We start from the raw sequence: 24,751 nt of genomic DNA, 5'->3' as shown, positions 1-24,751 counted from the left end.
GCACCAACACACGCCGCGAACCTCAAGGGTTTTGTCTTTCAACTCCTTTTGTTCCCCTCTTTTCAAAAACCTCTGCAAGCAGGTAGCTCCAGTACGCGGTGGGTCACACAAAGTTCCTTTGCAAACGCTCAGGTTCTGAATGCTTGAAGGCACTTAAAACTATTTTTTCATCCCAAAGATCCCGTAAAGTTGTTCCTGTATGCTTCCAGAGTACATTTTTTGGTTTTCAAAAAACTCTCCTCTCCCCATCTCCTACCAGCTCAGGGAAGGGCCAGCTAAGTCCCTTGGGAACAGAACTTTCTTGAGGAATGTTTGAAGCTCCATTTCTGGAGGAGAGATCTAATAAGCAACAAATAGCCTGGCCCTCATTCCATACGGGATTTATGGCACATGCCCAACCCCTCGAAAAATCACAAGAGGGTAGTGGGGCTGTGGGGAGAAAAACCTTATGTTATATTGGTTTTAGTAATTTTTTAACATGCAGACAAAGCCTTCACCTTTTTTAAAATTTATTTTTGTGGTCAGAGTACTTAGATTGGAGGAGAAGAATATGAGGCAAAGAGCTTTTATGAGGCTACTGCTAATCTGAAGGCAACTTGTCCCCTCTCTCACACTGAACTAATCACAGACTGTTTTTCCACCACAGTCCTGACCAGAACTCCAAGCCAGCATACAAGTCAAACAGCAGCTCCACAAATTTTCCTTTGCAAATCCAAGGATTTGCCTACACCAAGAAGAGGAATACTCTTTTCAGCACTTAAGAAGGGGGAAATTAACTTACCATAAAAATAAACTCCTTGGGAAATTTCTTCTTTCATCTATTGAATTTCCAGACTGGTTGGGAGAAGGTAGTATTTCAGCAGATGTTCTTACCTTGATGAAGTTTCTCTGTGGGAGTTTCATAGCTTAATCATTCAGAAAAACTAGGTGGAATATTTAATTTAGATGGTATGGTATTTTAATATAAGGTTAGCAGAAAAATTCAGCATTATCTTGACAGAATAAAACATGTCTTAAGGCTGTCTAGGCCTATATTTTTTTTTTTCTGTTTTCAGAATACTTAAACAAAAAAAGAGAATTGCTTATTTTCCTTATTATGTACGTCCCTAGGGAACCCCTCCATTTTATTTGGACTGATCTGTGGAAAATAGCATCTGCTTCTCTAGTCTCACCATTCAGTTTTTTCATCAATTTCAAACATTCTCTGTCTCAAGACAGCAGACATGCCTCTATTTTCTTAGTAATGCTTTTGATTTTGCTATTGTATACAAATCAGTATGCAGAGATATTTACATTAACAACTACAATCTAAAATCTAGTACTATGGTAATTTATTCTGCCACAAGAGCCCTGCTGCATATATTGTTGCAAAAATCAAATCTGAATTTTAAACCAACACACAGAAGCGCCCACTGTCTAGAAGTCACCAATGTAATACCAAGAACAAGATAATTAACTCCTCTCACTTTAGAATTAATTAATAATTAATACCAACTGCATGAAGTGTAACAAAGACAAGTGCTGGATTCTGCACCTGGGATGGGGCAACCCTCCATGTACAGACAGACTGGGAAATATGATGCTGGAGAGCAGTGCCATGGAAAGGGCCCTGAGGGTCCTGGTTCATGGCAAGTTGAACGTGAGCCAGCAGTGCCCTGGCAGCCAGGAGGGCCAGCCCTGTCCTGGGGGGCAGCAGGCCCAGCACAGCCAGCCAGGCCACGGAGGGATTGTCCTGCTCTGCTCCACCTCACCTCCAGGGCTGGGGCCAGGCTTGGGAGCCAATATAACAAGGATCAAAAGCTCTCAGAGACCCCAAAGGGTGGCAGCAAGGATGGTGAGGGGTCTGGAGGGGAAGCTATATGAGGAGTAGCTGAGGTTACTTGGTCTGTTCAGCCTCAAGGAGACTGAGAGGAAACCTCATTGCAGCCTGCAACTTCCTCATGGGAATAAAGAGGAGGGGCACACACTGATCTCTGTGGTGACCAGTGACAGAACCTGGGGTACTGGCCTTAAGTTGTGTCAGGAGAGGTTTAGGTTGGACATTAGGAAAAGGTTTTTCTCCAGAGGATGGTTGGGCACTGGAACAGTCTCTTCAGAGGAGTGGTCACAGCACCACACCTGACAGAGTTCAAGAAGCATTTGGACAACACTCAGGTACACGGTGCCTGAGATTCTTGGGGATGGTGCTGTGCAAGGCCAGAAGTCAGATTCATGATCCTTCTGGGTCCCTTCCAACTCAGGATATTCTAGGATTTTAATTTGGGCTCCCCGTCAAGTAGGAAACTAACCTAGTCATATGCAAATTCATATTGCTTCTTCAGAGATCTTAATGCTCTGAGAAAACACTTAGATACAACTTCTCTAAAAATCTGAGACAGTATTGACTGAGCATTTAAGCAAGTCTGAAATCAACATCCCCCAAAAGCAGCAAATTAATGCATTGTAGGACAGACTGCATTTATCAAGCAAATTGCCATTACAGCAGGAAAAAAAACCAACCCAAACACCTAGATTGTGAAGAAACACTTAGTAAATACATTGATAAAAAAATTTAATGGTCAAAGTACATATATCCAATTTTGAGAAAAAGGCCTGGATAATTTGAATATTGTTTTGCTTCAGTATCATGAAACTTCAAAGGAAAAGGCAATATAGTTAATTGTTTGAGACTTCCAGATTAAGTCTAAAAAGAGTATTTATCTTCTTTCCTGAAATGGTCCTGTTTGAAAATACAAGCAGGAGCAATAAACGACACAGAAGACAAACATATGTATCTATATATACAATTTTCTTTTATTAACAAGGTATGTCATTACTGAACAAGGCAACTGAGAAATACAAGGACTGGACATATACATGAAAATTTTACAACTCGACTAAAATTGGCATGTGTTTTATGTACAAATGTGATTAATTACGGTTACAACTCTACTGTATTTGATTAAACACAGTCCTAAGCACTTACATTATGAAAATATGAAATTGATCATACAGAGCTCAAGTATGGAATCTAAAAATAATAATGATTTAAAAACTTCCAAACTTTCTATTTTCATCTGTTTTTTAGAACAGCACTATAGCTTTTCCTACTACCATATACATGAAAGATTATCAAAAATATATTGATGGGTCTATCACTAATCATGAATATTTATATTTACAATAAGTTAGCAAATTCTTCACCAAATACTTTATATACAAAACTCAATTTGCCCTTTGTGAAAGAGTCATTAAAAAGTTAAAAACCATAGAAATGCCAGTTAGAAATAATGCATTCCAAAAATTGGACTTGTTTACAACAACTAAGAATAATTGAAAATAATTTATGAAAAAGTATGTACTTTTAGAACATGAACTCTCACAACACTTTAGCTCCAATACAGAGTAGCAGGAATTTTGTCCCATGTGTTCTTTGAGTGGCAAACTTCTCTTCCAATCAAGCTGCAAGAAAAAAGAAAAAAAAATTCTTAAGCAGTTTGATGTGAGTCTTTGAAGACAGAATTCAAGGGACCAATATTGTTTCCCCCCTTCTCAATGCAGGAAGCCCTGTCCCAATCTGTATTAGCCCAAATACTCAGAATTCTTATTTCTCACCTTAGAAGCTAACATGAGAAGAAACAAAATAAGAGAAACCCAACAAAAGCCTCTGTACTCTGTACTTGAGTGCTATTCAGAAGTGCACAACCTTTTGCCAGCAGTGTTTTTGAGTGTGATCTTGGCTGATGTTTGTATTGACTATAATGCTTTTGCAGCATGCTTTGAACACCCCTAACCAAATAATCTTCTCTGTCAAACTAAAAACCCCTCCAACCTGTCTCTCAATTGAAAAAGAACTTAGACAGGAACCAGACGTTCGCTCTGCAGGTACTTCTTCTACACAGACACGAGCACCTAAGGAATTCTGCAATACAAAACATGGATGCTGAATGAATCTACACATACTAAGGATTACACAGCTACTGAAACACAGACTCTGTTGGAATTATGTTCCACTAAAGCCCATCCAATTAACAAAAATCAGTTTGAGAACACAGAAGCAGTTTATAGTGCTTCCAGTATGTGAGAAAATAGACGGATCACTCACTAAGATCTCAGCTCCCTTCCTCAATTGACAGCATTATGGAAACAATGCTGTGGTTCTGCACTGAATCACATCAGTACAACACAACTGTTCCAAATGCACTGCATAACTTCGACTAAGTGCTGCCACTGTATAACAAGCAAAATTAGATCTTGCTATCAAAACCAAATGAAGTAGACTGGATTTCCCTTTTATCTCTAGAGATGATGAATGTATCTCCTACACCTGTTGTATGGAATCCCTGTTTTCCAGTTCCAACAATGTCTCTCCATGAGCTTTTATCTCGCTTGTTGTGCTATTTTTACTTATTCTTCAAATTTCATAATTGACCAATGCTCCACTTAGATATTTTTTTTTTTAAACATCTCAATCACTTCTAACCTTTGCAGCCACACTCCCAGACTTGAAATCCTGTCCTGTCCCCTCTTATTTCAGACAGTCCTCCATTATTTGGCTTCCCTTCTTAGTACTTACTCTTTGATTTAATTTAGTCTTAACTCTTTTCAGGTCATCTTCCTTGTTCCTTTCAAATCAAGCTTACTGGGGGAAGAGGTATAACAATTTTGGCCTTCTCTTTCCTCTATCCTGTTCCCAACTTTATCTAAAAACCACAATTGATTTATCTTCTCTATGTTGATGATTTTACACATACAAAACTCCTTCTCCAGTTTTCTGCTTCTCTCTCCAAATTTTCACACCTGTTTGTGTGTATCCATCTACAATATCTTCTCCAAATTCAAGTCTTTTTCACCCCAGCTTGACAGACTTGGGCACTCTGAGTAACCTGCTTCAATTACAGACCAATGACAAAGGCTCATGTCCTCAAATCTTATTTGTCCCTTCATCTTCACACTCAAGAACCACATCAGCATTTTGCAGGTTTTTGGCAGTATTTGTCTAAAACATGTACTGCTTAGTCCACTTATATATCTAAACTAATCAGGCCCTGAGCTCTTACTTTTAAGTTGTCTTAGTCTCCTGATTCAGGTCACCATACATTCATATAAACAATGCTACTGGCACAGCTTAAGGTGAGATGTGGGAACAGAGAGTAACTGAAGCTACTTAAGCAGCTCTGCTAATGTATTAAAGCGACAGTTTATCCATCTTCCTTTCATTATCACCTGAATCTGTGTCTGATAATCTTCAGTCTGGCTTTATTTTTGCAACTACTTTCTATCTCATATTTCAAGAACTCTTCCAGCCAGAATTTCATACTGTCTGTTTGTACAGTCCCCAGAAAAGAAATATCCCACAGCAATAGCTGAGGATCCTTTGCATTACAGTGACATGAATGTTATCACAGACACAAAACTTGTACAGAACTTTGATAACTTGAAGGTGCCTCAGATCTTACCAGTTTAATTTGTGCTCTGTCGCTGGACTTTTGGTCCAACGCTCTGAGTTTCTTCTTCTGGATTTGGGCGTTTCCCTGCACTAATGCCAGTACCAAGGGCGGTTCTTCCTGATAATTTAAAATCAGTGTTTACATTAAGAGTCTATTGCACCCTTATATATCCAAGAAAAGATGTGGGTTTTTTTTCTTTTCATTATTGTTTAAATTACCTGCTTGCAATAAGTGTGATTGCTGATTGTCTCCATGAGCATAGTGTAAGATACTACTTGCTTGACAGTAACCTGTTCAGATACAGTAGATATTTATTATACTACATAAAATTTAGAGCTGCAAGCAAGTGTAAAATTACGTTCTGTACAACAACAAAAAGGAGCCAATTGATTTATTTTCCATCGTCAAGAAAAATCCTGCCAGAAACTATCCTGAATGCAGAAGAGTTCTTATGCAAAAGAAAAGTAAGCCTCATGGTAGTCTACAGCAGTTAAACATATATGCACTTATATCTGCAGAGTGAACATTTAGTGCCTACATATTTATGCGTTATATTTGCAACAAGCAGAATGCTTGTATACCCAAACACTTTAATTATACGTTGTTATAAATTTTAAATTTTAAATTAAATTTTAAATTAAAATTTTACTTCTGCCAAGTCCTTTTTATTATTTTGTTACAGCAACGCGAATGAATCCCTGGCATAACTTAATTATGGAAAAACAAAAAAAGCAAGTAAGTTAAAAGAAAGATTAGAACTTTCTTCTGATCCATGTAAACTATCTACTGGCAACCTTGAAACTGAGTGTTCTGCGTGAATAGTGCAATCAGCAGAAGCAGTTGCAAGGTTTCTTGTTCTGAACAGTTGCGGTGTTCCAGTTACGTTCTGGGTGCTTAAACAAAAGACAGATTACAGCCTTTTCTGATCAGTAAACACACCACCTCTGTTAAGACTGCAAAGAAACAAACAGTTGGGTTAAATTTCATTGCAACTTGGATCTATCACAAACCACAGCTTAAGGTTCTGTATAGTTAAAGTAAGAAAAATTTGCTTCCACAATAAGAGACTATCCACACAAAACTGCGGAAATTAATTGTATATGGAAAGAGTGGTAGTGAAATCAGGGAAGAGATAACACAAATTTTGATATCCAATACACAAGGTAAACTTCTGGTTTTCAGTTTCTTTTAAAGTAGCCTAGGATAATGTTTATTTATTTATTTTTAGTCACATTTGTGATCCCTCCCACTCAAAACATACAAATACTGCCCTAGATGAGCACTTTAAGAGATAAAAATGACAGGACAAGCAAGTTCACTCTAAGAAATAATTTCTATGTTTCAAGAACAGAAACAAGGTCAGTTCATGTTGTAGACAGCAGCTGTCACCCCAAATCTATCCATGCTACTTTGATGTTTTGTCTGGTTTTCCATAGTTGCAAGGATTTGGAGATCCTCTACAGACAGGCACTGCCATAATACCTTGCTGCTGAATTCCACTTGTTCCTGTATGAGAGTCTCCCAGGGCACATGACTGAACAACAGAATGACCATCACCAGTTCCCAGCTGAGCTCCTGGAGAGGCAGGGAGAAGACTTAATCATAACAGAAGGTAAAACTCCAGCTTTGGGATTTAAAATGTGGGGGGTTTACCCCCCTCTCCAAGACATAGGCTTTTTATTGTGGGTTTTAAACTTTTTTTTTCCAAACCCCCTCATTACAGGTCCAAAGCTCTAAAGGTTTTTGTCTTTCCAAATTCACTGAACCTCCTACAAAAGGAATAAATTTCTGATGTGAAAAGTATAAGCACATCTATATATGAATGCATTTTAAAGAGAAAAGAGTGCACATAATATTAATTTTTTTACAAATAAACCTCTCTTTTCTTAGACATGTCCTAAACTTACAAGAAATAAAAGCTCAGGCATGCTGCTTTAAGGAGTTTGTATTTTAAATCTGTAAGAGAACTATACTGGTTAAGAATAATAAGATCCATCTTCCTTCACAATCTGCTTCTAACCTTGACAAAAGCCTATGAAGAATATAAAACCAGTACATTTCCATTTCTGCTGTATCCTTTTACATTGAAGAGTCTAGGGTGTATATAGTATTTAAGACACACCATGGGTTAATAGAATCTTAATACTGTTCTTATTTTTTCTTAGTAGAAATAAATAAAATAAATAAATAAATTTGATAGAAATAAATAAATTCCAGTAAGCAATCTAATGCCAGCATTAGAAAGCTTTACAAGTTAATAATTCTCACTTGAAAGTTCACAAGTCACTTTTTATTATAAATATCAGGATGCTTATACATTTCTACGACAAAATTATATTAAAATGCTTTTGAAATCAAATTGTTTGATACTAGTTAACAAGTAATTTTTGGAGGGGGAAAAACACAGATGAAAAATATTTGAGATTTAAAAAATAATTTTAAAATGTCTATATACAAATACTATCAAGCAGTGAATAAATTTGAAAACATTTGTGACTTGCACTCAGAATTGTCTTATGAAAGCAGTTCTTTCTTATAATACAAAAAGGTAAGGGCATTATAAAAGAAGTTCATGTAGTTCAGTCTCAATAATTCTATGTATTGAAAGAATTTCACTGACCTCCTGTACTACCACAACCAGAAATGCTTTCTCCTGGTGAATAGCCCATTAGGCCACCATTTCCATTTCCATTTGGATTAGAAGGCACAGTTGCAAGAAGACCTAAAAACCAAGACAAAATATATAAAGATAGCTAGGGAAAAAAAAAAAGTCAAGTGCAACATTCTGTTTTTCTTGTGACAGCCAATTCTCCACCCTCACCTTGAGTGGTTTACTTTTAAGACCTCTCTGTCTTGCCTGCTTCTGTTTCTTGCCAAACAATTTTAGTTCACATTTACTTAATTTTTTCTGCATCATATTCTGCATAACTTTTCAATACTCCTTAGTTGTACATATCCAATATGCTGGGTTTAAGTGCAACATATCCTGATTCAATACCCAGTATCTGAACATACTGACTGCTCACACCTTCCTGAGCAGTACAGTGCACCTGGTTTAACTCTCAGAACAAAGGGGAAGAATCCACCAGTGGCTGGGTTGGTGCCTACTTCTGCAACAGCATTTGCATATGCAAATACAGTATCACTGAAGTTACGAACCATACTAAATTACTCATCACTGGTACTAAAACTTAACTGTACAAGAATTTATCAGAATGCACAAAAGGCCCAGTTTAACAAAAACTCTTCCAAAGACTCAGAGAAGAAAAAAAAATCTAAGCAATATTTGGAGAGGCACTCCCCTCAAACTCTTTCCTTTCTCAGATACACAAAATATTTATTTGGATACAAACCTGGATCACCACCCTGAGCTTAGACCTGATTCTCACTGCTATGAGACTAAATTATTAATTGCTAAAAGGTGAGAGAAGTTTTAAATAAATAAATAAAGCAAATAATCTATAATCATACCCAGTCCTCTGTATCGTGAAAGCTGCTGGTAGATCTGTTTCATCCTCTCAATATTCAGACGGCTTGCCTCTGCATGGTTTACCATTGGTTTGGGATAATTTACTCCTATAATACATTTTGCAGCCTTCTGGATGCTCTCTGGGGCATTCCAAGGATCATAGATGTATTTTGCAGGGAAACCTCTAAGTACCGGCAAATAACGTCTTAAAAAAATAACAAAAGGGTAAAAAGGTCATATTAAGTATAAAGCTGCTCAACAGTTTAAGCAACACCCACAGCAATTTCCTGATTTTGAGTTACCTGATATAATCCCCATTTGGGTCAGTTCTTCTGCCGAATCCCACCGGGCAGTAGCAGTGAAAAAACTGTTGAAAGAACGAACTACAGGATAGCCACATCCAGCTTCCAGCATTCACACTCCAATCTGCATCAAGTAACAGCTCTTCAAAGACCTTAAGAAATCAGTGCAACAAGTTAGTCTGGGCATGGCACACCTTCAAGACACCAACGTTTCAGGATTAGTTCCTGAATTTCTGATTGAAGCTCTTTCTTACCTGGCAACATTCACAAAATGCTCAGTATGCAATTGCAAATGCCTTAATGCCAAACTCAAAAAAGAAAAAATTCATAACCGGGCTTTTATCCTGTAAACAAACTTGTCAACATCTCAGCAAGCTACATATTCTTCTTGAAAAATAAATCCCCAAAGGATGGCTGGAGCCTCATGGCTTCCAAGTGGTATTTGCTGTTTTCAGAAGAATTGCTTCATCACATCACAGTTGGGTAAGCTTTGCAAACTTCCAGAAAACAGGGAACATACAAAATACATTCTGAACTCAAATTCCTGGTCTGAATACCTCAACTTGCACAGCACCTTACACTATGTGAGGAATCCCAAGAGAAGAATTCAAGAGTTTCAGGGCACCCCAAACATGCAGAAGTTGTGTTCTTCAAGTTAATCTAGCAAGTTACAGTTTTAAAAACACACTCAAATTCCTGGAGGCATTATGAACCACCAAGAACACTGAAGGATGGTGTGACAGATAATGAATTCTGGTCTGAAGACCAAAAAATCAAAATCTTCCAAACACTTTGATTCTAACTTACAACCCCTGTTATATATTAAAAAAATCCCAGAACAAAACCAACAAACAAAAACAAAAAAAAAAAAAACCAACCCAAAAACAAAACACCACCAAAAAACCCCACCAAAAAAAAAAAAAACCCCCCCAAAAAAAAAAAAAACCCACCAAAAAAACCCCCCCAAAAAAAACCCACCAAAAAAACCCCCCCAAAAAAAACCCACCAAAAAAACCCACCCCAAAACATGAGCAAATTGAAGATTTATGAGGGTTTTACTTTCAATCTGGAGCTCAGTAGCTGTGAAACATTCAAGTTTCCAGCAGAGATTGCCTTTTCATCTTCAACACAGACAGTACTAACTTGTATAAAAGGAAGTTTATCTGCTGAGTCAGATCACTAGCAATCTAGGCTGACAAAAAACAGAGCAGCAAAGCCTCATTCTTTGAAGGACAATGCTCAAGGGCTTTTTAAAAAAGAGTGCACCTAGAAGTAGTTTTAAGAACAGATACTTATTTAACACATATTTTTGCAAGTTCTGATTTTCCTCTCAAACTTGCATAAATTCCAAATCAACCATCCTCCTTCATTCTAAGGCACTGAAAACTCAACATCATAGTACTGCCACCCAACTTCAATAAGTATTATTCCTATACAAAGTCTAAGTAAGGTAATACTATTAAATAATGATCTCTCAATCTCTTTCTCTACATACTCAATATGGCATTAATTCTACAGTACACACTGAGTAAGTGTCACAAAAGTATCTTCTGCTAAATATCTGCAACTACTTGGGAAAAAAGTCTTTTGAAAAAATAGGATTTATCTTAAAATGCTTACAAAATACGTTTAAAATAGATGGTGACTCAAAATGCAACAAGATCTTTAGACATTTAGAAGGGTGTTAGCACACAATTGTTCCACTAGATGCTGCCACGTAGTAAGACTTTGGAAGTAACACCATGGGAAATGCCAGAGTAACTTTTGCTAGCTATGGAAACTTGAGTTGAACATCTTTCCACTGCACAAGTCTGGGGCCTTCACATGTATCTGTATTATTGCAAAAGTAAGAACAAGCTGCCATGTATCTGTAATTTACAGAGTAATTTATCTGGAACATACTGAGTTACCTATGTATCTGCATCTTCAATGTCTGTATTTGTGAACTGCAGAAGTAACCAAAAATTTTTGAAAGGTGTTCGACTATAACTGATTTGTTAAAGAAGAAAATTTCATATGATTACATACATATAGAAATATGGCAATCTTCATGGCAATTAAATTTTTTAGATTTCAAAAATAAAACTGATTCTCAATTTTTCATAGATTATTATTGCTCAGTAAAAGTTCTGCTACACTTCTAGAAATCTAAAAATTATTCAAAGGCTTCATTAGTGAGAATAAATTATTCCCTTGTTTTCTTCAAAAACCTGACATCTTAGATTTGAATTTCAGCATCTTATACTTGCATAAAATTAACTGCATTGAGCCTTCAGCTAAATCATGTTGCCTTTACTCACAGTTCTAACACTGAGCAAAGTGACAAGCATTGCTGAAAGGACATTCTCAGTTTTTAGTTTTCTCTCTTTTATTCCCATAAGTACTCACTCTTTGCAGGGCAGCAGATGCAAAATACGAACAGAAATTGCTTACACACAGAATGATTGGGGGGAAAAATTAAATAATATTATTATTGTAATTATTTGTCAAGATATAGGAAGAAATCTCAAATTTGAAAGAACTTCAGACCTATTCTGACTGCAAGAAACCTAAAATTCTAACAAAAGGGGACATTCAAGAGGCAAAATTTCAGCACACCTGGTTTATCAGAACTGATTTAGTTTTGCCCACAGTTTAAGGTTTAAAATTCAACTTACACCACACAGTAACGATTCTAGAACGACCACCTGAAACTTTAACAGGCACTTTAGGAAATTCAAGAAGAAACAATACCTTCATTCCTTCTTCCCAGCTAATCCAGAGGTCACCTCGAGTCAAAAAGCACGCTACAGCATGCCGGGCTAAATGGTGAATCCAACCTTCCTGACGAAGTTGTGTCATAATCGCATCAATCCAAGGAAAACCTGTCCTGCCTTCTGCCCATTTGGCCAAAGCCTCAGGATTCTTATCCCATGGAATTTGAACACAGATAGGATTCCCCTCCATTTTATCAAACCGTGGATTGTTAGTTGCCGCTGTGTAGAAAAATTCACGCCATAACAGCTGGCCATAGAGGGAGAGGGGAGGGGAGCTGTTCTTTTTTACCTGAAGATCACCATTAAAGAAAAACAGTTTGTTAGAAGTAGGTGATAACCATGGCATCTAACAACATGTATCCAACTACACAGAAGTCCTACCTTTTTGTACAGATCCGTTAACTTGAAATAAAAGAGCCGACAGGACAAACAGCCAAAGCGGAGGTAGGGACTAAGCCCCGTAGGGCTTGCCAAAAGGGAATTTGCATTCATTCGTGGTCTTTCAAAGTTGGCTACCCAAGCCTTAAAAAAACAAAACAAAACCCACAAGCAAAATCAGACTAGAGGCTACATAGCAAGTTAGAAAGGGAGAAATCACACACTGTCTGTAACTGAATCCAAACAGTGGACAGATGGTCAGGTCACCTACAATATACAGGCGTTCCTTTTGAATCAGCAGAACCTCTAGAAGGTAATTCAACTCAATGCAGAAGGCATGGACTGTCTTCCAGAGCTATCTGTGCCTTTCTTTTAAATGCACTGGAAACCTAGACAACTAGCAATACATTAGTTGTCAGAAGAATTCCCCTTCAAAGTTATAAAATGTATGGTTTTTTAAAAATAAAATTACTTCCAAAATAAATTTAATTTTTTATAGTATAGAAGAGTAAAACAGACTGTTTCTAAAATTCATTTCAAAGATAATTTACTATCATCTTTAAAAAACAAACTATTGATTTATATCATTGAGGATTTGAGTTAAAGTTTGTGGGTTTGATTTTTTCTGTAACACAACTTGCCCAAATCCCTTTAGGTTTCATAGCAAAGAGTAACTATGTTTCCCAGATATGTCAGGCTTGCAGCAATCTGAAACATACCTTTCGTTCTAAATGTCTTTCTAAGCGTGTGAGAGCTTCAGTTTCTCCTCCTGGCCATACTGCAGAAGGCAGACCATCTGTGTCAAAACCTGAAAGACAAATTGAATAAAGGAAATTGCTTGTTTGCTTATACTGTAAGGCAACAAAATTATAGCATATTGATACCTGACTACTGCATCCTTAGAAAAACCCTAAATTGGACACCTGAAAAAGTCTGTTTTAAAACAGTATGCAACCAATTTGTCTTGAAGCACATCCAATACCTCTAACTTGCAGCAAAACTCAAATTTTTCCTTTTATATTTACATCAATATACATCACAAATGGTCTTACTTCAGTCCCAATTCTTCTGGTTTGTTTGTTTTTTTTACATGAAGTGACCCCTCAGATTTTCCAAATCTGCAATATGCAGGCTATCCTAAAACCATAACTTTTTTTTTTTTTTAATTACTATTAAGAAGCAACGATTGCTTTTGTCATTTCCAAAATGTCTAAAACTTTTCCACCAAGGTAAAAGCATGAGTGCCATCTTCAGAACATTCCTAGATATCACTGACCTCAATTTCAATAACAGAGATTGTAAATTTGATGATAAACATGTACTTGAGCCACAAAAGAAAGATAAAAAGAAGGTAATCAGATTTTTTCCACCCTCTCCCACCTGCCCCAAGATTGCTCACCAGATGCGTGGGAGAACATGTCTGCCTATAGTTTAACCACTGCATAGTGAGATCACTGCTTCTTATAAAGGCTTCAAAAACCAAGGTCTGCTTTGTAAGAGTTTGAATGGCCTAGACAGGGCAGTAGCAGGTTAACCAAACCTGTCCAGACCCTTCTGTTAGCCATTTGGAGGGCATAGCACATTTGCCTGTATTCTGGGATGTGTGGGGAAACAGGAAAGAGATAAGAAGCTTCACAGGACAGCAGCTGATACTATTCCTTAAAATTACATTTATAGAAATGTAAGACTTTTTTCCCCGCAGAACCTTCTAAAGTAATTAATTGTCTTATTAATATGTTTTTTCAGTATATCAAGAAAAGAGGCCGGGTTTTTTAGAAATAATTTGTTAAATGACAGATAAATGACCTGAAGCACAAAGATACAAAGTGTATTTAATACAAAATGAAGCATTAAAGACTATTAATTAGTAGCTTAATGATTATTTGGTACCCCAAGAAAATGGCTATGCTGTATTACAAGAAGCCAAACAGTACTTGGTATAGTTTGACCTGACCTGTTATTTACCATAAGCCAACCAAAATTTACAGAGTTGGTTATCTTTTTTTGTTCTTTTTGTATGTCATAATTGCATCAGGTTAACAATTACCCAGTAGCAGGACCTCACTTGTTGTTTTAAGTATTGTGCTTTCAATGGTAGATTACATCTTGTTTCAAAATGCCAAAGCAATCTCAGAACATACCCAGCTCTTCAAGTGATGGCACACCATATTTCTCATCATGGTCATCAGAAACTGGAGTAGTACATTTTTTCATTACTTCTGGGGTTATAGTCTCCACAGGCATCTCCAGGGGTTCCATTCTACTAATTAGGGTCTGAAATCGCTTGTAAGTAAGAGGAGGCTGTCCTCCATTTAATTCTATTATTCTATATTAAAAAGAAAAACAGAAAAGAAGTACGTCAGACGATAGTATTTAACAGTTTTTCTTATAAAATATACATACCTATACATACACAGAAGTATCTTCTTACCTTCCCCCAGCTTACCTAGAATCCCAAATATACATGGTAATCCAGACAGCTAGAACTTTAAATATACCATCCTTCCTTCCCCACTAGGGAGACATATAAACTAACTGTTTTTAAGCAAGTCAATTTTCTTCATTCCTGGGTTATAGAAATTCCCTCATGAACAAGGAAATAATGAACATGGACAGCTCAAAGCAAAGAACAGATCAGTAAAGCAGATAGAGATTCTAGCTACGTGCAGAAATATCCAAGTCACGTACAAGGCCACGCTATCTACATTCAAAGAAATTCACTTTCCCCTTCTGATATTGAGAACAGTAGTCAATATTAAAACTGTCTTAATATGGGGGGAAATTAACATGTAGCTTAAACACACTGACTGCCTAAAAACCACTGCCTAAAGTGTTGTGTTTTGCATTGCCATTTTAAATACATCTGAGGTCTTAGAAAAAAGGAAAACTTCAAAGAAAAATTTACAAAGTGATAGATGGAACCAAATGCTTATTTAGCAGGGTGTTTGGGTGGGAGGGGGAAAAAAGAATTTCCAATTTGAGATTTAAAAAAGTCAGCTATTGGTTTCAAAAAGTTAAATACTTCCAATTTCATTGCCCTCCCATATGTCTAATAGTCTCTTATACATCAGCTTGTAAGAGAATAAAATGGGCAGCTACCACAATAAATCACCTAATGTTAAGACAAGTTATACTTGTAACTAGTTTGTGGATAATGTTTCTATAATAGGGAATTAACACCAATCCATTAAACAGATCTGTGGAAAAATATAACAAGACATTAAATAAGGCAACACAGGAATAGCAAACAATCCCCAATTACTTATTGAATAGATAATTGGTGGGAAACAGTTCTTAAAAAAAAGGGACTTTCTCATAACTTGTGTACAAAAAGTGAAATAAAGACAAAACAAACAAAGCAACTAAACAAAACTGAATGTTATTTGGGGGAAGCTACAGATATGTTTGAATAACTTAATTATAAATGACAGCTAATTAACATAAACATTATTTTAAAAAGAACTCCAAATTAAAACTACATTTCACATTCAGTTACTTTTTTTTTTTTTTTGAGTTTATGGATGGATAAAAGTGTAACATAAAACAAAATTTGTAGTTTTCCTAACTATGAACTGTTTGGTGCGGAAAGTAGCCCACAATATATAAATAAATACTACATAAAATTCCAAGGGTTTTTTTCCCTCCTTTTTTAAAATCCAAGGAAAATGGTAACTTACTTGTCCAGGTCATACAATGTATGTGAAATCCGAACAATGACCTCCACTCCAGCTTCACTAGCCAGCTTCTTGATAGCTGCATCTCTTTCCTTCCCAAATGGTTCAGAATCATATTCAATAGAAAGTTTTGCAATGTTCCATTCCTACAACACAAACCAAAAGTGTGGTCCTTTAGAAACTCAGCTGCATGATGGAGGGTCAGGGAAAGGGGAACTGGAAGGACAGGGGCAGAATGGAAAGTCAGCTATTACCTGTGGATAGTTATCAGAGATAGAGAAAGATCCAAAATATATTAGGCACCCAGAATAACAAAAATAAAGTCCAACTTTTTGGCATCTAAGTAGCTATCAAGCATAAAAAAACCTCCATCTGTCTTATTACTGTGGGTGCTCAGCAATGCAACGTGTAACGAACAATTTTCATGCAAATTTTGAAAACTCATCTCTAACTTTAGGATCCACATACTGTAAAAGACTCAACAGAAGAGGAAGATTACAAAGGCTGTCTTCTGAACATGGATCAATAGCAGTACCTTGCTCTACACAAAAGCTTTTTACATATGCCTGTCAGCTTTAACAGCAGAACTGAAGTTTGAAGGGAGGGGTTGGAAATATTGCCCCGCCCTATCACCAAACACTTTCTTTACCTTTTCCAAATCCCTTCTCCTCACTCAAGACAATCTTCAAATTCTCAATTAAAAAAAAAAATAAAAAAAATAAAAAAGGCTGTCTTCTACAAAGAGAATGCCTTATGCCTTGAAGTCTAATATTCTTTATGTCACAGATGCTGCGACAACAGTCACAGGTGAGGAAAATGAAGGGAACAAAGGGATCAATAATGGCTAAGGCTTCTGAGACAGTAGGGAATTGGAAAGGTGACGTATGCACAAGATGATCCTAGGAAGCCATCACGCCAATCAAATACCTTTCTAAACCCCCAGAATCTTAATGACTTGATTTAACACACCATAGTATTTCAGAGAATTGGATTTACATCAGAGACAAGGGCACGCAATGCTAATCACCTAGGGTGCAATTTCACTTCCGAACTCCAGCTCTCTTCTACATGAAGCCCAGCCCTGAGTATAGATGATTCCAAGGAGTGCTTGCTCTTTGAAACCAGGCTGGGATCCCACCGTCATTAAGTCTGCCAAGACTAACCCAGCAGGCCTTGAATCCTCAAGGCCAGCAGTCCAACTTCCTATGCCATCACATAACATTTACTTCCCATTTGATAATGCTCCGTAACATAAAACCACTGTCTGATGAGTTGCAGCAGATACTTTTCTAAACTCTTCTTTCCTCTCTCAATTTGCAAAGTCCATAAAAAAGAGTGTCCAAGACACAGAGTCAAGTCCCTAGGGAAGTCAAGAAACTCTGAGACAACTGCTGTGTAACGTGAATACACCCAGATCACATCAGCATGAGCCAGGCAATTAGAAGAATCAGAGACACGGGTAATTTTGCACACAGTCATACTGCTGAATCGTTTTAACAACACTGATGTATTTAAAAAATCAGTGATGGTTTCAATTCTATTTTCTTTACTGAGCCAAGCCCAGTAAAGAAAACAGAATTGAGATAGATAGATAGATAGATAGATAGATAGATAGATAGATAGATAGATAGCTAGCTAGCTAGCTAGCTAGCTAGCTAGCTAGCTAGCAGAACAGGACAAATTGAAGAGAATGAGGCAAGAACAAGCCAAAACTTAAATGAAATGAAAGAGGCTAAAGGTGTTTGAGGACTTTTGTAAGGATAAAGATAGATCAGTGTTCTGCCTTTTGAAGGTATTGTTCAGACTGTGAAAAGGAAAGCCTTACCAAGAAACAGCGGTTGATATGTTCATTACCAGGAAATCCACAGATGCTGGCACCTGTCATAGGGCTCCTGACACCTGACAGGGCTCTACGGAAGTTCCACTATCTCCTATCCTAAGTTAATGACTCAACTGAAGTTATTTTTCCAAACTTAACTGAACTTATCTTTTCCACATGTGTTCATTCTTCAGGGTCAGAATCATTGCTCACCTCTGAGATTTAATAGGGATGATCTGAAAAGCCTTGTTCAGTGTTATAAGCCCTTCACTGCACTGTAAGTGTCTGATGTACAGCTACTGCTCTGGCAAAAGAAGTTGTGAGATATAATTATAAGACATAGATGCATGTTCCAGGTCAACTTCACTCAAAAGTGAAGAAATCCTCAAGAGCTTCAGTAACTTGTTTGAGCATAGAGGATGTCCTGAAAAGTCCCTCAGTGAACCAATATATGATGAAGACACTAACTTGAGGAACCAGAAGACACAGACAGATGTGAATGTTCTTTTTTGATTGCTGTATGCTATCTATCTTACAAGTTATTTTAATTTTCTTCTCAGCACTAAAATTAACATTCAAAAAATGTGGAAATTCAAAGCTGCCAGGCATAGAAAGATCATCCTAGCAGCAAAATCTAAAACAGGAGCTGTCAAAGTTGTCATTAAAGTATTTAAGACTTGCCACAGGTTGCTCAAATCCAGAAGGCAACACACAATGGGAAGACCTTCCTACTTAAACGTAACCGAACTAAGTGTGGCTGACAAATACAATAACCTTGAAGATCTGAGGGGTTGCAAGCAGCAGCTAATGCCACAGTACTCCTCCAGGAAAGTCTTCACTGAGGGGAAATCAAGGAAAGACCAGTAGAAGTATCACCCAGTTAGCATTTCACAACAAAATCACAATAATGAAGATGGAAATGTGGTTTGAGTTCTCAGGTTGGTGTTGAAGACAATAAATAAAAATAAAAGGAATAAAAATAATGAACATACAACCTCTTTGGAAAAATGGATATTTCCGTTTACCATCCTCCATCCGCAATCTCATTTGTTTCAGTCACCTCAATTCAATCATTCTGAAAAAACTCTTCATATCTATTTGCCAAGTGTTTATTTTTACAATACTAATATAGTATTACAACCTTAAATACACTATTATCCATAGACAACATATTACTATCAGCAGTAATCACTCACAGCTTTAATTCTTACAGTAAAACCCCTTTGCACAAGAGCCTTCTTTGACTAGAAAATGCTTTTTAGTTACACTGTGCTTTTAACAATCTTACTACTAGAGAAAAGCTTATTAAATCACCTTTTATGGTCAAAAAGCAATCACAGCAGATGTTTGGCCTAAATAAAACATTGCTTTTACAGGTCAGGCTTGGAACATGGACTCATGTGCACAAAATTTTATTTCAGTACTACAAAGTGAACCTGTAAAAGAAAATGTAGTAATATACAGTACCTACACTTAGCACAACATTTGAAATCAATTCTTTTTCTTGAGAGAAAGAAACAAAAACCAGTAACATCTAAAAGCAACTCAGCTCACTTGGTGAAATGCACATTAGAGAGGAAGAATTCAAAACTAATACAAATAACTTCAATGAGAAAAAGAATAGACCAGTATTTGCATTAATAACTTACAACATTCTTGTACTGAATGAAACAGTACAAGAAATATTCCTAGCTATATTTAGTTTGTTGGTCATATTTGTGGATAAAAACAACAACTGCAAGGTGGCATTTACCTTAAAAAGCCTGGGGAAAACATCTGCTGGCTGTCCACGGATAACAAACAGACGTGAATTCAGTTTCCGCAAATTGGCATCAAGATCCTCAAGACACTGAAGCAGGAATCTGCAAGAATTTAGAAAAACATTTATTTTCTGAGGCAAACCAGACAATCTTACAATAGAAAAAGGTAACTAAGAAGAATAATCAATAACAATTATCAGACCTTGAGCACTTTGTACATATTTTAGTGTTGTATGCATGTTCACATCCTAATTACATGTGACTTACAGTGGTATGACACCATGTAATATCTTCCACAATACATAATTCATAAAACCAAACTACATTGTCATTTCAGTTTTCCCCTCAATGTTATTCAGATATGGAATGGACTAAAACATACCCTAGTCTCAACTAAAACTACAAGTCTCTTGCTATTCTAAAGACAGAAAAACTCCTATACTACAGAAAAAAATCCAACAAAGAGGTAGTTAGCACACTGCTACTAAACTTAACCCAAGCCCTTCTTACAACACTGAACTGTGACTAGAAACAGCATACCAGGAGTACACAGTCATGACTATCCCTCTGCCCTTCATTTATAGAAACAGCCCTCTATATAACATATTCATCTTGGCTGTAAAAAAAAAAAAAAAAAAAAAAAGGAGAATGGGGTGCTGCAGACCTGCAAGTATTCAAGTGAAACAGGCAGTCACATAAAAAATGTTGAGACATTCACATGCACAAAAATTTATTCATAGATATAATAACTCCAATGGTGAAAGTGGTTTGGGGAAGAAATAAAAACAATAGGAAAGAGGAAAAAAAGAGAACTCTACCTTACATCCAGCTGGAAAGAAAAGTGCTAGAGGTCCTGAGATGAGTGCCCTTCCCCTGGACTCTCTTCAGTCTAACAAGTGGCTCCTAATATTTTTCATGTGATCAGCAGGTTAAGGGGAGGTGATCCTCTCCCTTTACTCTGCCCTGGTGAGGCCACATCTGGAGTGTTGAGTTCAATTCTGGGCTCCCTAGCCCAAGAAAGACCAGAAACTACTGGGGAGGGTCTGGAGGAGGGCTACAAAGATGGTGAGGAGACTGCAGCATCCTTCTTACAAGGAAAGACTAAGAGAGTTGGTCTTGTGTAGTCTGGAGCAGATTACTTAGAGGGGATTTTATCAATTCATACAGATATCTTAAATGCAGTGTCAGGAGGATGGCGCGAGACTCTTTTCAGCAACGCTCGGCAATAAGACAAGGGGCAACGGGCACAAAATTAAACCGGAAACTGCATCTGAATATAAGGAGAAAGATTTTGTGGGTAACAGAAAACTGAAACAGGCTGCCCAGAGAGAGGTTGCAGTCTTCTTTCCTGGATATATTCAAAGCCCATCTGGACAAGATCCTGTGCAACCTGCTCCAGGTGAACCTGCTTTAGCAGGGACAGTTGGACTAGGTGATCTCCAGATGTCCCCTCCCACCCCAACAATTCTGTAATTCTGTACTAACAACATACATTTCACCAGGAGCTGCTCAGGCCCTCTCAGTAACTCCTTACAGTGCGGCTGGCACTCAGCAGAGCACATACTGATCAGGGCAACTGCTGAGTCAGCGCCTGCTGGCCATTAATTTCTGTGCTCACACATTATTGCATCCCCTGCCATAAGCCACAGGGGGAAAAAGAGGCAATTCCCACATTGCAGTCCATTACTCCTGAGAAACCCTGCTGTAATGACACTGTGCAGGTGGCAAGGCCACAGCGATAACACCTCCGGAGCCACTGCCTGAGAGCAAGGCAGGAGCAGCAGTGCCAGGACAGCTGGAGACTGCACCTGCTGAGAAGGGGCACAGCTACTATGGAAGGGCAGGAGCAGCTCTGCCAGTGCCCAGCATGTTATGAGGACAAAGGCACTGAGCAACCAGGCTTACTAAAATCAGGAGTTCATTTGCCCCTAGATTTTGAAGACAAATCCTAAAAGCTAACCAGATACAATGAAAATGCTGCGCCTTCCAGGAGGGACATAGCATACATGATTGCTGTAAACCTGCTAATATCCATTTTCTAAGTATTTAGCAATATGTAAGTGATGCCTACCTATTACACATTGCTTCCACCTTTACATGGGGAAAAAACTTATCAAAAATAGTATCTAAAAGGCTGGGACAAACCTCCCCTGGCTGCTATTAAATACCTACAATGTGTGGCTCACTTGTCCTGAAAGAGTAAGAGCAGGCGTCTTAGCAGCCAGCACAAAAGAATACAATGACTTCTTGGCTGGCAAACCATGTTTAGATGTTTAACAACTGGAACAAACCAGAAATGCCTATTTTTTCTCACTTTGCTCAGTTTTGTTTTGAAAAAACTCTGTGGTAATTAGAAAAGAAGAAGAAACTTCTCTATGCTAATTTAGTTAGAAACCATGCAGGAGTTATTTTAAGAATCAGATGAGAGCATATGCTTCTATCAGAGAGAACTTGAGCCCCATGTCCCTAGGACAAAGTCAATTTTATTTGGACTCTGAAAATTACAGCTTCATTTTCACATGGTTTTTTAAACCTGGAATGATAATTAGCCTTATCCATGTGAATCTCACTTTCAAGGAGCATATGCATTCACATATACTTCACAAATCACTAGGAAGACAAACTGCAATACTGCTCTGGATACCTTTAGAATAATCCAGAGGGTCAGGGCTTTTTGTTGCCTTTTTCTTTTTTTTGTGGTTTGGTTGTTTGGAATTTTCTTGTTACACTGGCTTGTTTCTTTGTTGTCTAAACTCATCTCACAGAGTAGAGGGAAAGGTTACGGAAAGAAACTGGTCATATAAATATTCATAACTATTCCTGTATTTCAGGAAACTTGATTTTTTTTTTCCTATTGGCATTTCAGTTCTCTCTATTTTCTCAGTCTCTTTTCCTACCCGACTGATCACAATATATAACTTCTAGTCTGGGCTTGGAACAAAATCCTATTCAAGAAGCTAACATGCACTGACCCAGTCTCCAATTCACATCCAAGATCCCTAAACTTGCCCTTAATACTGTTTAATCTCTATTTGCTGGTTCCCCAAATCCTCTCTATTATCTCTCTTTTCTCTCACCACACTCCAGCATTTCAATCTCCATAAAACTTTTTCAGGTACGAATAACAGTGTAGACTCAAAACTGTTAAACATATTTAGGAAGAGAGCAGGAGGGTGGCCAGAGGACACACCCACTCCCCTTTACCTCAACAAAAACCAGAACAAATTAGAAACAGCCCAACCACAGCTTGTGTTGCAAGACTCACGGAAAGCACATTGTTCAAAAATAACAGACCAAATCAAATTCTAGCGACCTTACAATATCTGGAGTAATAGCAATGCAAAGGAATACTTTTGACTTCCAGAACACACACTCAGCTCACAGTTACTCAGAAGAAGCATGTCATTTAGTAAGCATATTTGATTCTTTCAGTTGAACCAAATATGTTTTCACAAAATGTGATGAAACTAATTAATCACTTATTTTGTTTTCATCCACTGTATTTATGCTATACTACACCTAAAGGTATTTTTTATTAAAGTGTTAATAGAAGTTGACTAACATAAAAGCCTTGACACAGATTTATAGAATCACAAAATAGTTTGGGTTGGAAGGGACTTTTGAAGGTCATCTAGTCCAATCTCCCCTGCAAAGAGCCTTATTCAATTAAATATGAACCTTCTTAAATAATCACTTTTAAAAACATACACAAGAAACATAAATAATCAAATCAACTACTTGTCATAAACAAAGTTTTTACCTCCTCTTTTTCTCATTAGTACCCCTAAAATTTAAGAGAAGCAGCACAGCATCTTTAACTGAATGCAAAATTACCTGAACTTCCTCTCTGAAAAGATCCACCAAAATGCTCACAAACACATTCGTTTCACAGGAATGGTAAATTAGTCTATGAACTGAAAATGAATATGAAACCTCCATCACATAAAAAGTATTTCTTTTCAGTAAATGAGGTCTAGAGGCAAAGTTTCTTCATAGCAGCTATGAAGTAAGAGCTACTAGGCTTAAACTCTAGTATACTTTATACCAGACTCTGGCAATGAGAAGATATTTAAATCTCCTCCTACAACAACAGGCCACGTTTCTGAGTCTGCAATCTAAACTAACTTATTTCCCTTAACCTACTAGTCAATGGGAAAGCACTTTCCTTTGCACTTTGAATGAATTATATGAGCTAAAATCTTTATTAATACACACAAAAAGGATGCCCAGATAATTTTTATCAGATTTGAGCATCAGCCCAGTTTTCTGTATCTGATCTCAAACATCCCTTAGTCAAACCAGAAGGAAATGTTCACTAATAATTTCACAGTAGCAAACAATGTGAGGTACATGCACCATTGACATAATAGAGGGAGTCAAAAAAGACCTACGTATTTTAACATGAGTAAGATGCTGATGCAAAGCATCCCTGTCTGCAAGCAACATTCTTAGAGAGCATTACACACATTTTGCCAGAGACATCTAATTATGATATTCAGAACTTTCATGAAAGCTACTGAAGACTTCATTCTCTAAAACACATGCACATAAAATCTTAGCAGTTGACTTCAAGAAACGCCACAAACCTTCTTTGCTGTCAATCAACAGGGTATGCTTGGGGTCTAAAATATAAGTTAATTGCCAGAAACTGGCAATAATTGCATAATACAGCTCATAATTTTAGCTACCAGGCAACTGAAAGAAACTGATACCATCAAAGTAGCTATTCAAAACCTTCAATAAGTAATTGTTAACAAGTTAACCATTAACAAAATAAGCAAAAGCAAGCACTACATTACACAATGTTCCTAACTCTGCACTAGTAACATGATTAAAGACTATACACTGAAGAAGTCAGGAGCAGCTTGTTAGAAAGGTAACAATTTTATTTAGGGAGGAGACCTGCAAGAAGGATACCTATAGACACACTATTTAAGGCTACCCTTAAATCTTGTTTGGGGTTATTTTTGGGAGTAATGAACACCCAGAAACCACAATCACATATAACCATCCTTGCCAGTACAAGATGAGGGCAGATGCTGGGAACTGAGGGGACTTAAAATGCAGTGACTACTCTTGCAGGTGCTATTCACATCTGAAAATGCTAGTGGGCTAAACCATTAAGAATAAGTTTTCTGAACTAATCCAGATTCTGAATTTGACC

The 24,751-nt window shown here is 37.3% G+C and overlaps 1 protein-coding gene across 5 annotated transcripts in view; it reads right to left on the bottom strand.

Moving 5' to 3' along the window:
- Positions 1-2,788: 2,788 nt before the first annotated feature.
- The window catches only part of CRY1 (cryptochrome circadian regulator 1), a 38,806-nt gene continuing 16,843 nt past the window's right edge, over positions 2,789-24,751 (bottom strand). Inside the window, exons 2-14 of one of the 5 annotated variants that reach the window (XR_009274753.1) lie at positions 19,581-19,689; positions 16,012-16,154; positions 14,476-14,660; positions 13,054-13,142; positions 12,338-12,478; positions 11,934-12,245; positions 9,201-9,352; positions 8,901-9,103; positions 8,050-8,151; positions 6,912-7,004; positions 5,648-6,382; positions 5,439-5,546; positions 2,789-3,441 (exon numbers count right to left, since the gene is read on the bottom strand). Coding sequence is in view for 3 of the 5 variants with exons in the window: in XM_058805008.1 (XP_058660991.1) it covers positions 5,443-5,546; positions 5,648-5,719; positions 6,912-7,004; positions 8,050-8,151; positions 8,901-9,103; positions 9,201-9,352; positions 11,934-12,245; positions 12,338-12,478; positions 13,054-13,142; positions 14,476-14,660; positions 16,012-16,154; positions 19,581-19,689 (1,705 nt within the window). In the remaining 2 variants the exon portion in view is untranslated. The other 4 variants (XM_058805008.1, XR_009274754.1, XM_058805011.1 and 1 more) reach the window with 4 other exon arrangements.

Source organism: Ammospiza caudacuta, chromosome 5, assembly GCF_027887145.1.
Source record: "Ammospiza caudacuta isolate bAmmCau1 chromosome 5, bAmmCau1.pri, whole genome shotgun sequence".
NCBI classification, from domain to species: Eukaryota; Metazoa; Chordata; class Aves; order Passeriformes; family Passerellidae; genus Ammospiza; species Ammospiza caudacuta.
This window is presented reverse-complemented; position numbering and strand designations above follow the sequence as displayed.